The following is a 12,016-nucleotide window of genomic DNA, read 5'->3' as shown; positions in this document are numbered from 1 at the left end:
TAGATCAATAAAAATAAAAAATGAGTCTCATTTGATTACTTTTTGTGTTGTTTACTTGTGTTATGCATTTGTACTGACACATGGGCTTTACATTCAAATTTGTGCTAAAATAATGCAATCTGATTGGTGAATAAAGAATACTCAATCCGATTGCACTTGAGAATTATGTCCTATCACTATCGTTAACGCTGTAGTTTACAGCTACCATTATTGTCACTATTAGAGCTGAAAAATTATCAATTTTGACATCTTTATTGCTACTGTTACTGTTACTATTTAGGTAAAGGTAGGTAGAGGTAATGGTAACAGTATATTTGACAAAATTCATAATATTAAGTAAATGTAATCAAAACCAATCCAATTGTGTTTTCGATTCAAGCTCATTACAATTGATCAATCAATCAAATTTCATTACAATCGCACCAATTTTCGTTACGGTTTGATAAATGTGGTCTTAGTAGGTAACAATTTAATCCCTATACTTTTAAATTTAAATTTGTAATATTTAATTCATATACTTTAAAATTCGAAACAATTTAGTCCACATTATGAAAATTTTTGTCAAATTTAATTTTCAATTTTGTTAGTACAATGATTGCGATGATGGGTCTCGAGACTTTAACCTTATAAGAAGAATGATCATGTCAGTTACGAGCTAAACACACTTTAGCTTGATTTTCAAATTTGATTACATAACGACTCAATCTTTTCATAAACCAATATTTTCTATGAAGATAATTTATAAACGTGTAAATCTATAATTTATAAATAGGTTTGGCTCTTAATTAATTTATCAATTTACAAGGGTAAGAAATTTTAAAAAAAAATGTTAAATAAAATTTTTTACAATAAAGACATTATTAAAAAAATTAAAATATAAAATTTAAATTGATATTTACACTTTATAAATAGAAAAATCCAAAAAAAATATTTATACATTTAATTCATATACTTTCATAATATTTATGTTGTGTACTTTTGATTTTTTTTTTTTTTTTTTTTTGCGTGTAAATATTTTTTAATATTTTTTTATATTTAAAAAACCCATTTTTTAGCTTTTGAGATTAAATTATTATGAATTAAAATACATGGAATAATATTACAAATATGCAAACTTGGGGGTTAAACTAAATCAACCAATAATAATAACAATAATAATAAAAGGGGGAAAAAAAAACCGCCCTATGATCCCTCACGATGCTTACGAAGATTCGTAATTTTCAAAATGTTATTTTTTTGAAGAAAAATATTATTTTAACATTTTTATGAAAATATATAATATTATTATTTGCTTTGTAAGTGCAGAGCTAAAAAAGATATAAAGAAACGAGAAACAGAAACAGAGAGAGAGAGAGAGAGAGAGAGTTGGAATTCAAAATCGAACATCATTCTGGAAACGTTCACAGAGAAAAGGAAAAGTTTTTTATTTGAAAGCTCCATTAATCCATTGATCTTCTCTGTAAACAGAGAACAACTGATTTGAAGCCCTAGCCATTGTCCATCTATGGCGTTCTTATTGGCTTTCCCCCAATTTTTCCGGCTTCTTTAAGATTCTAATCTTTACCCCTTTAAGTCGCCGCCGGGAAATGGCCGATAAGCCGCCGCCCGCAGATGGGTTCTTAATTCCGCCGCCGCCGGCTAGGGTTTCACTGTGTTCTCGGAGTCCCACATAGGTTTGTTGTTGTTGTTGTTGTTGTTGTTGTTGTTGTTGTTGAGTTTTTCTTCTGAGGAGATTTGTCCGATCAATCGGAGGCATTTTTGAAGGATTTTAGGTTTGTTGGGTTTGTTTTGTTTTGTCTTTTTTCCTTTTTTGGAGGGGGCTCAATCGAATTGATGGCGAAGGGTGGGTTTTTTGTCGATAAGATTCGGAGATTTTTAAGGACGTTGTTCTTTATGGTGGCTATGTTGGCGTCACTACTCGTGTCGTCGTTGCCTGTTCTCGTGGCCATTGGAGACATGTTGGTGCCTTGTATTTTGATCTCCAGTTTTACATGTGTTAGATGCTATGGCTTCAAAGAGCATTTGCATCGATACGCTTTCAAAAGCTCTTTGACTGATATCCCTTTCGTTTCGATGATCAGATCTCTGATTATTATCTGTATGATCCTGCTTCTCTATCATTTTGCTATTTCTGTCAATTTTACACCTGTATCTCTCATTTTCCATTCAGTTTACATTCTGGGTCGTTGAGAAATTAGAAAAAATAGAGATAATTGTGCGTTAATTCGATTATCATCATCAGGGTTTCGGTTTTTTGCCCCCCTTTGTGGTTAATGTTTCTGATGTTTGATCGCAGGTGTTTATTCAATGTGTGATGGCCCTGCGCTTTCAAATGGTCCTTACCTTGGAACAGTGACTTTATGTTCCTTCATCTCCATTCTTGTTCTTTCTATCAAGGTTTGTGTCTTTACTGTAAACTCCCAGTTGGAGGCTGAAGCTTCATCTTCACCCTCAAGGCAGAGGCTTCACTTAAAGAAATCATGGGGCATGCCAGTTTTGTTTCTATCTTCAGTAGCCTTTGCCCTCGGCCATACGGTGGTAGCTTACAGAACAAGCTGCAGAGCACGTAGAAAGCTTCTATTGCATCGAGTTGACCCAGAAGCTGTAAGTTTAAGTCTTTAACTACATAAAGAAAAGGCATGTTCATGCCTGTTTCATAAACTTCTTGTTGAACCTGCTCTTATAATCATCCCATATGACTTGACAGGCCCTTTCTTGCAAAAATGTTTTCTCTGGCTATCAGAAGATCCCTCGATCTCCAACTCCTTCTGGGTCAAAAACCCCAAAAAGTGACAGTGAAATCAAGTGGAAAGTTTCAGGTAATGCCCGGGATGAGAGTGAACTGCCGGTTAGATTACTTGCTGATATAGATAGTTTGTTCATCATATGTCAAGGCCTTACCATTCATTACAAGATCAGCTTGCCCGGGTCGCCACCGCGGTCGCTATCCTCTGCTGCATTTCTTGAACCCGGTTTTAGTTGCAACTCTCCAAAGAAGGCCATGGGGAGGCCAGTAGTTGATAGGCATCCATTTACCGTCTTATCAAAAAACCAACACAACATCCATAGGAGCTATAGCAATCAGTTTCACAGTTCGTCTCTCTATGACCCACTATTAGATGGCTCTGCATCGAATTCTCCTGTTCTTTGTGATGAGATTCCTGTGATAAGTCTAGATGATGTTGAAGAAGAGGAATTTGGCAAATGTAGCTTAGATGGAAACTTAGAGAATAACGGGCAATTTGGTATCATATTGGTGCACGGTTTCGGAGGAGGAGTGTTCTCATGGAGACATGTGATGGGGGTGCTTGCAAGGCAGACCGGTTGCAGAGTGGCTGCTTATGATCGGCCTGGTTGGGGATTAACCTCTAGGCTCCGTGCTGAAGACTGGGAAGAAAAAGAATTGCCTAATCCCTACAAGCTTGAAAGTCAGGTAACTAGGATCATGCATTCGTTTTTTTTTTTTCCCTCCTTTTTTTGGTTAGAGCTGTTGCTTGTTTGTGATTGATTTGGTACTCTGCATTTTTCTTTCTGGTAGAGCAGTAGAGCTACTGCTTGTGATTTGGCACTTTTCATCTTGTTTTCTGACCTTTTACTGTCTTCAACAGTGGAAGAAAAAGGTCTACCATTGAAGTATAGATCTCACTTTGCTGTAACGTTGTTTTCCTGTTATTTCTGTCATCATCATTTAACCCATTTTGATTTTAGTTTTCTGTTTCAAAAAGTTGGGCTTGTTATTTCACCATTTCTTTAATATGATTCACTTTTTTCAGAAAGGTATTTGAATATTCAGCCAAATCCGGAAAACAAAAGCAAAATTTTTTGAAGAAAAACTACATTATTTTGTAGATTTCAAGATTTGGATTAAGTTATGAAAATATTTTCAAGTAGACTGCAAAACGAAGAAACCACATATAGAAGTAGTGTTCGTAAGTTAATTTTAAAAAACAAATGGCCGTTAATATTAAACTTAAATCTCATTTTAATCTATGAGCTTCCATTCTATATCCTCAATATTAATGATTCATTAATCATATTAAGCAAGAACCCAATTCATTTGGAAATCCAACACATTATTACACGAGTAAATGAACAAAAGATGGTGCTAGTATCAGCTTTTTATGGAGTGAAGTCATTTGAAAGTATCTTTTGTTGGCTTGATTGGAATAGTAATGGATGGTTTTTTCAGGTGGAGCTACTGCTCGCATTTTGCTCAGAAATGGGGTTTACTTCAGTGGTGGTAGTGGGCCATGATGATGGAGGACTGCTTGCTCTCAAGGCTGCGCAAAGGCTTCAAGAATCACCAATAAACTCATTCAATGTAAGATTTCTTTGGTGGGGTTTCGATGAAAGAAGTAAATTAAGTGTTGGAGTGGACTATTGCTTAGTTCTTCTTGGCTTTTTGTGAATTGTGCAGGTTTCCATTAAAGGGGTTGTATTGCTGAGCGTGAGCTTATCAAGAGAAGTGGTTCCTGGGTTTGCAAGGATTTTGCTAAGAACATCACTGGGGAAGAAGCACCTGGTTCGGCCTCTGCTTCGCACAGAGATAACTCAAGTTGTGAACCGACGTGCTTGGTATGATGCTACCAAGCTAACAACTGAGGTCTTAAATCTCTATAAGGTAACATCACTACAGAACCTTTGCACCTTCATTTTGCTTTCCGTTAGTGGTTTTAGATTTCCTTTTTTCTTACCCTTTCATTGCTTTACCTTTATTATGAACCAAATTCTTAGAATCTACGTCTTTCCTTATCCTCTTATTTCTTTTTTAATATTTAAAATTTTATAAAATACTTCAACATAAACCGCTAATATGGTATGTTTCTGTTTCTGAATGGAAGCAGAAGGCGTTGTGTGTGGAAGGGTGGGATGAAGCACTGCATGAGATAGCAAGATTATCGCACGAGACGGTACTTTCTCCTCAAAATGCCGAAGCTTTGGTGAAGTCTCTTGAAGAGATGCCTGTGCTGGTGGTCGGTGGTGTCGAAGATGCTCTCGTCTCCCTCAAATCTTCTCAAGTTATGGCTTCCAAACTCCCGAATTCGGTATGTCTCTCAATTTTCTGTACTCTCTTTTGTTTTTGTTTCATTGAATCGATAAAGTTAACGAGGATGGGATTGTTATTACAATGCAGAGATTGATAACGATATCTGGATGCGGACATCTTCCACACGAGGAATGCCCCAGCGCCTTACTTGCTGCACTCTCACCCTTCATCACTAGAATTCTTTTGCAAAAGCCTCAGTCCCACACCCCTCAATAGGAACACCAATATCCACCATCCCTTTTAGGTTTAACAAAAAAGAAAAGGATAGACAAACACCCTTTCTTCTTCCCCCTTATTTAAGAATATCACTCACCCACAAGAAAACTGGCAAAAAGGTCATTTCTTTGGGTGACAGTTTTTGAGGTCCCTTTCCAAAAAGCCCAAAAAGGCTTTGTTGTATGTAGAAGAAGACTGTTATTTCCCACTCCGTGTTGTGGAGATAACCTTATATTTGTACATCTTTTTTCTTAGATTAGATTTTCCAAAACTCAATCAAGAAAGGAAACTTATCCAAACTGTTTTCCCTTTAATTCTTTTTCAGCAATGAATGTGGGAGATGTTAAATATACATATAAATAAATGGCAAAAAGGAGAATAAGAATAATGCAAAGTCATCAATTACATTGGCGGTAAGTAAATTGGAATTGGACAGTGTCAAAGCAACCCAGAAAAATGAAAAAGATTAAACTTACAAAACGAGCAATATCTTCTTATCTCCTCCCCCTACTACTAAATGGATAAGTAATCATCACAAAAGTAGAATTTGATAATATGACACTACTAGATTAGACCAGACAATAACATGACTGAGCATTATGACAACCGCTCAACTAAACTGTAAGATGAAGATAAAACAGACAGCCTATTCCTTGGAGGATTTGTTAATAAGTGACTTGTGGATGTGGGGGATCACTCCTCCACCAGCAATGGTTCCTTTAATCAGTGTGTCCAGCTCTTCATCTCCTCTGATTGCAAGCTGCAAATGCCTTGGTGTTATACGTTTCACCTTCAGATCCTTGCTTGCGTTCCCGGCCAGCTCCAACACTTCTGCAGTCAGGTACTCCAAGATTGCTGCTGTGTATACGGCTGCTGTAGCCCCGACCCGTCCATTTGCAGCAACCCTTGACTTTAGTTGCCTGTGGACCCTTCCCACTGGAAACTGCATCATCCAGCCATTCAACAACATACCCAACAATGAGAAAAATGTGAATTAAAATAACAGCCCAAATTCCAGATTCCACATTCTAATTATCTCCTTATACTTCACATAAAAATGCTGCTAAGTCATCTCAAAGAAATTACCGGCAATTATGCTTGTGATTCGCTATAGAAACACAGGTGAAATTCTAAACATACCACAATCCGCGGCAAAAAAATTTGTAGTACACTAAAAAGAGCATATACCAATGAAGAAACTATGCACAACATTGAAAAGAAAGCATTAAAACAAAAATGTACATGGAGGAAAATGAGAAGCTAGTAGTTAAGAAGATATACAACAAGAAGGGCTGGAGCACCAGATTCTAATTCAAAAAATTTAAAAACACCACTCTTCTTTACCAGTGACATTTTATCCACCCAGTCCAGTCCATCAAAAGTTGTGAACTGATCTCTAATAAAAGAACAAGAGGAAAACATGGAAAAATGGGCGACAAAATTCATTTAAGGCATAACAAAATAGATATTATATATGTAATATGTAACACTATCTCCTTCCTCATTGGAATGTGACATTACCAGAGAGGCTCAACAGGAATGAAGAAAGAGACACCTCTCATTGATGATGTTAAAAACATACAAGAATCTGATATTCCCTCACAAAGAATTTTGAATATACAAAAATGCTATATTCTATAAACAGGTTCCTGGTTTTCACTTTACCGACTGATAATCATACAACACAAGGCATGAAGTAGACCATTGTCAGGATTCCTTATTTACATAAACTTAATTGATGATTTTCTGACGGTGTAGACAAAAAAAAGAGTTCAGGGAAGAAAGGGGTTGTACATACTCAAAAACCATTCAAAAGGCACTTGATTATCAACTGAACTTACCAAAAGAAAGTCAAAATTCCCAGACTTCCACAATCTGCAAAATTTTTACGTCTGAGTTATGCTACAGGGGAAACCCTATGGGTGAAGAAAGGATGGAGAGGTCATCAATTATAAAATTCCATATCAGCTAAAGTTATATAATCATCACCTAAAGTTATATAATCTCAGTCCAACACCCAAATCCTCATCATCCAACACCTCGTCAATTCTTGGTATGACTATCGTGAATGTTGTGTCATGTACAGTTTTTGAACTTTACAAATGTTGTCTCATCGTTTGATCCAATTGTCTATACAGAACTTAAGACTCATCAATCATCTCCACTGGCATTCTAGGCTGGCGTGAATGATTAGTTGTTTTTTTTTTTTCTTTCTTGACTGATGACTGACCAACAACTTCTAGTACAACCCTGTTGTCAGTTGTTAATAAACTACCCAAAAGATTTCTAGCCATATTCATCAACAATGATCTTATGCCACAATTAGAGAGTTATTCTACCAAATATTTTAACAGCCTTTACAAATCAAAGCCATATTTTTTAGCTCAAAATTCCAATACCAAGGCCACCAAAGTCCATAGGAGAATTTTCTCCATCCAGAAATAGACCTTCCCCTTAAAATTTCCAGATAACTTTTTAAATTAACATTCTGGTGGTAGAGAATTTATAAAAGGAGGCAGTGTACAAGAATATCGGTTAAAATTGCCTATATATCCATTTCTATTTTGAAAGATACAAATCCTAATTACCATAACTTTCCACAACTTCGTCAGTCACCAGGTTCACACAAATCTGCTACCCCCACCCAAGAAGTCATTTAATGTAAACATATGCGAAGAAAAAACTTTATATGAAAGATTTAGACTGTGTTCCAGACAAAATACCAGCAAGTATTGTCTAAGAAAAAGTAGCCCCATCCCCTAATCTAATAAAGTTCGTGCAAAATATTTAACATACTCTGAAATCCTCTTAATGCTTGTCTTCATTATCAAAACAATATAGAAGTGTCTTGCAATATTTCAACTGGGGCACTCTATTTAGACCTTGTTCTGCAGTGAATAAAACCCACCACATTTTTTTGTACCATGACATACGCCTCCATACAATCTGTTTTCCACTCTTACCTTAAAATTTCTTGTCTTTGGAGGTTAGGGCAAGATAGTCCACAAGATGGCCAAAGATGCCACCTACCAGAAAAATCACTAATAGGGTAATAATATCTTGATCAAATAAAATTCAAGATAAATTTTTCCTTTTAATAAATAATAATAAAATCCACCTCCATATGAAAGAGTTCAAAGACCACACACACCAAGCAAAAAAAAAAAAACACAGATTCCTACCATCTTGATCTAGCAACAATCAGTGAGGCAAGATGGGAGGAGTGGCAAGGAATGGATGTCCAATCAAGCACATGTGGTGGGAATTACCTAGAAGCAAGACAAATGGTTGATGATAATGAGAAAGATCTAAAGGAGGTCAACACCAGTGACATAAAGCATGATCGGAACCAGAATCATTAAGGAAGAGAGATCAAAGAAACCCTTCCTTTGATTGAACTGCACATGTAACTTGCAAGTTCCAGAGAGGAATATATTAGAGCAATGGCGGGAGAAAAAAACAAGTGAATAGGCAGACAACTAGCGGAAACATCATTGATGCTGTAGCAAGGGCAAGAGCTAATGGTAGCTTTTTAGTTGGGTCTTGACTTGAGTTATTCAGGACCCAACCATCTCTCCACAGGTCGAAAAATTTAACAGGATTGTTGAGACTCATTTTCCACCAATAGAAGTAAATAATTCAAGCATCACGGTTGTGATGAGTTCTAGAGTCGTGTTATACAGATTAAACTATGGACTGAGCTTTTTGTTACAGGTTATTTGCAACAGCTAACAAGGTTCAATCTCTAGGAGGAGAGTACCTATGGTTTGAGGAGTGTACCCATGGACTTGAGGAGTGACTTGAATTTCATTACAGAAATAAAGAGTGGAAAGGCAAGAGATGGGAGAAAAACTTATTGCCACTTTTGATTTTGCTCCATATACGTTTTTAAAAGTTTTCAACATGAGAAACTATTGGTCAAACCCACATTGAGTACAATGTTTATTTCTATCCCACTAAGATAAACGTTGTGTATACCTACTGGTATATGGTGGTTAAGCATTGTCCTTAGTTTCTTGAATTACTTAGGATGATGCAGATACTTGATGTTTTCAAGTTTTCAATACAACTTTTAGATCAATGTCCTAGTTTCTATCACTCTAACGGTAGGAAAGACTAAACAGGTTATGCAACATGTACACGAATAAGTTGTCTAAAAGCCTCGAGAACTGGGAACCATTGAATTTATGATAGCGACATATCTAAACATAAAAAATGGTCAAATCCAAATCCACCTTCAATATATTGATCTGTAACGTCTTTTGACAGACAACTTCAACAGCATGAAGAAAAGATCTAAGCTTCATGCTTCACACTTGGGCCTATCCTATTTGGGAATACTTCTATCAACAATGAACAACCAACGTCAAAAACTTACAAGTTATCAGCCTAAGTCTAAGTCTAAGTCTAACAGGTTCCCATTTTTTTTCCACCCAATACATTATCTCAACAAAAGAACCTGGGCCGTAGGACAATTTCTCCAACCACGACGAACATTAACAAACCGAGATTACACGGGCTTAAAGGGAATCAAAGCAACACATTCAAAATAGAGCAGACTCAAAGGCATGCATCTACTTCTAACATCAAAGAGAATGACTTGGACGCACCCCTCTAGAGATTCTCAAACGAACACCTCCTAAACATTCATCAACACTCGATCTCATACTGTTTCTACTCCACTAAGCAAAACCCATAACAAAACAAACTTAGAAGTCGCCATACTCTTCAAGAGAGACGAAAAAACAAGAAACAAGGGAACAAAAGGAGGACCCATCTGCAATAAACAAATATAAAACATTCAAACACATAATTAAATTACCCCCACCTCCCCACGCCCCAATGTCCAAACACAAAAACGCATCTAAATTGGAAAATTTGTGGCTTTGTTGTAGAAAAAGAGGCATAAACCTAAAACAAGCAGCAGAAACACAGATCCAGAGAAAACCCACAAAGGGAAGGTAGAAAAACAAGTGATGAAAGTGTAAAGAAAGAGGAAGACCTGGAGACCAGCGCGGGAAGAGCGAGAGACGGGTTTCTTTTTATCTTTGTCCTTGTTGTTGGAGGCAGATTTGCCCATTATCAGACCCTTGGCTCCCTTCCCCGACATTTTGCAGCCAAAAAATTAGGGTTCTTCTCTCTTTCAGTGGAAGGAGTAATGGAAGAGAAGATTTTTTTTTTTTTTTTGGAAGAGAAAGAAAAAGAACCGATAAGGCACGACGGCAAGCGAGGTAGATAAAAAGTAATGCCTCTCAAACCCCAACCCTCTCTTTCGATAACTCGACGAAGACTTCGAGATTCAGTTTCTCTGACCCTATTTGACCAAAATACCCTTCTTCTTTTCCAATATTATCTTCTAAGTCCCGTTTTCGCCTTCTCCTCCACTTTCCCTTTTTCCCTCAGCTTCATTTTTTGGATTAAATTATAAAAAGATGTCTGAAATTTATATTTTGTGGCAAAAATGTCCTTCAAATTTCAAAAATTTCAAACATACCCTTAATTTTTTTAAAAAATTCAAAAATTACCTTTACTGTTAGTTTTAGATGAATATCATTACAATTTTATTTAAAAAATATCCCTAAACTTTCAAAACGTTTCAAAAATACACAACTTAATAAAAGTTCAAAAATACTTTCACGGTTAGTATTTGAATAAAAACCGTTAGTTCCTTGTTGCAATAATTATTTTAAAAATTAAAAACTCTACTGATCAATTCATTTAAAGTTTTTTTATATTAGAAAATAGCTAATTTTAAAATAAATTATATAGATATCCTCCCTTTTTTTCTTCATATAGCTACTCTCATGTTTCTCTCAAGTTCGAAAATTAAGAGAAATATGAAAATATCTATATGTACGATAAATAGTCAAATACTTTTTTTTATTTGAATATTTATCATTTTGATGTGTTCCAAGAGAAGATTTTGATTTTGAAATTTTGTAAATTTTGTGGTATATTATGTTTTAACTTAAAATCTTCATTTTGTTTATTTTGGTTGTTGAGAACATTGGTGTAAGCTATGAAAAGTTTAGAGAAATATGAGAATATCTATGTGAAAAGACGAGGATTTCTATATAATCTATTTTAAAATTGGTTTTTTTTGAACTTAAGAGAATTCAAACAAATTGATTGTTAAAAGTTTTTTTTTTAATTTCTTTAATTTTTAAAGTCATTTTTGTGATGAAGAATTAACGATTTTTTTACAATAGTAACGGTGAAGGTATTTTTGAACTTTTATTAAGTTAAGAGTATTTTTTATATGTTTTGAAAGTTCATGGGTATTTTTTAAACAAAACTTTAACGATTTCCATCTGAAACTAACGACAAGGGTATTGTTTGAACTCATTTTGAAAGTTTAAAGATATTTTTAAAACTTTTGAAAGTTCAGAGGTATTTTTAAAACAAACCTTTAACGATTTCCATCCAAAACTGTATTGTTTGAACTCTTTTTGAAAGTCTAATGGTATTTTTTAAACTTCTAAAACTTCATAGGTATTTTTGACAGAAAGTGTAAAGTTCATAATTTAACCTTGTTTTTTAATTTTGAAAAATATTTTTTTGGCAAATTGTAAAAGTCACCCCTAAAATATGATGGTAGTTGCAATTACATTTTTAAACTTTTAATTGTCAAAATTAGGTCTTTAAACTTCTACAAGTGTTAAAATCAGACCCTCGTATTTACAATAGTTGTAGAAATTGGACCAACATATAATAAAAATTGAACTCTTAAAATTATACAAATGTTACAATTTG

The 12,016-nt window shown here is 35.1% G+C and overlaps 2 protein-coding genes across 3 annotated transcripts; one reads left to right on the top strand and one right to left on the bottom strand.

Moving 5' to 3' along the window:
• The first annotated feature begins 1,308 nt into the window (after positions 1-1,308).
• Positions 1,309-5,562, top strand: LOC120086971. Of its 2 annotated transcripts, none has more exons than XM_039043803.1 (7): positions 1,309-1,673; positions 2,297-2,604; positions 2,708-3,433; positions 4,190-4,321; positions 4,418-4,621; positions 4,845-5,045; positions 5,135-5,562. In XM_039043803.1, exons 2-7 carry the CDS (start codon positions 2,308-2,310, stop codon positions 5,261-5,263), a joined length of 1,689 nt encoding a protein of 562 aa, XP_038899731.1. In that variant the 5' UTR covers positions 1,309-1,673; positions 2,297-2,307; the 3' UTR covers positions 5,264-5,562. The 2 variants fall into 2 exon arrangements, with proteins under 2 accessions (XP_038899731.1, XP_038899730.1); XM_039043802.1 differs by having other exon boundaries at positions 1,309-2,098.
• An 86-nt stretch (positions 5,563-5,648) lies between these two features.
• Positions 5,649-10,528, bottom strand: LOC120086973 (probable histone H2A variant 3). Its single transcript, XM_039043804.1, has 2 exons — positions 10,266-10,528; positions 5,649-6,206 (listed from the first exon to the last, which is right to left on the bottom strand). The coding sequence occupies exons 1-2, from the start codon at positions 10,371-10,373 to the stop codon at positions 5,910-5,912; spliced, it is 405 nt and encodes a 134-aa protein (XP_038899732.1). The 5' UTR covers positions 10,374-10,528; the 3' UTR covers positions 5,649-5,909.
• Between the last annotated feature and the right edge of the window lie 1,488 nt (positions 10,529-12,016).

Source organism: Benincasa hispida, chromosome 9 (genome assembly GCF_009727055.1).
Source record: "Benincasa hispida cultivar B227 chromosome 9, ASM972705v1, whole genome shotgun sequence".
NCBI classification, from domain to species: Eukaryota; Viridiplantae; Streptophyta; class Magnoliopsida; order Cucurbitales; family Cucurbitaceae; genus Benincasa; species Benincasa hispida.
This window is presented reverse-complemented; position numbering and strand designations above follow the sequence as displayed.

Bases quoted from the DNA above. Each gene is read 5' to 3' on its own strand.
- LOC120086971 (XM_039043802.1), top strand. From the start codon at position 1,834: ATGGCGAAGGGTGGGTTTTTTGTCGATAAGATTCGGAGATTTTTAAGG. The intron at 2,099-2,296 runs GTATGATCCTGC...GTTTGATCGCAG, and splicing joins CAGATCTCTGATTATTATCT to GTGTTTATTCAATGTGTGAT. The intron at 5,046-5,134 runs GTATGTCTCTCA...ATTACAATGCAG, and splicing joins CTTCCAAACTCCCGAATTCG to AGATTGATAACGATATCTGG.
- LOC120086973 (XM_039043804.1), bottom strand. From the start codon at position 10,373: ATGTCGGGGAAGGGAGCCAAGGGTCTGATAATGGGCAAATCTGCCTCC. The intron at 6,207-10,265 runs GTCTTCCTCTTT...TGGATGATGCAG, and splicing joins CTTCCCGCGCTGGTCTCCAG to TTTCCAGTGGGAAGGGTCCA.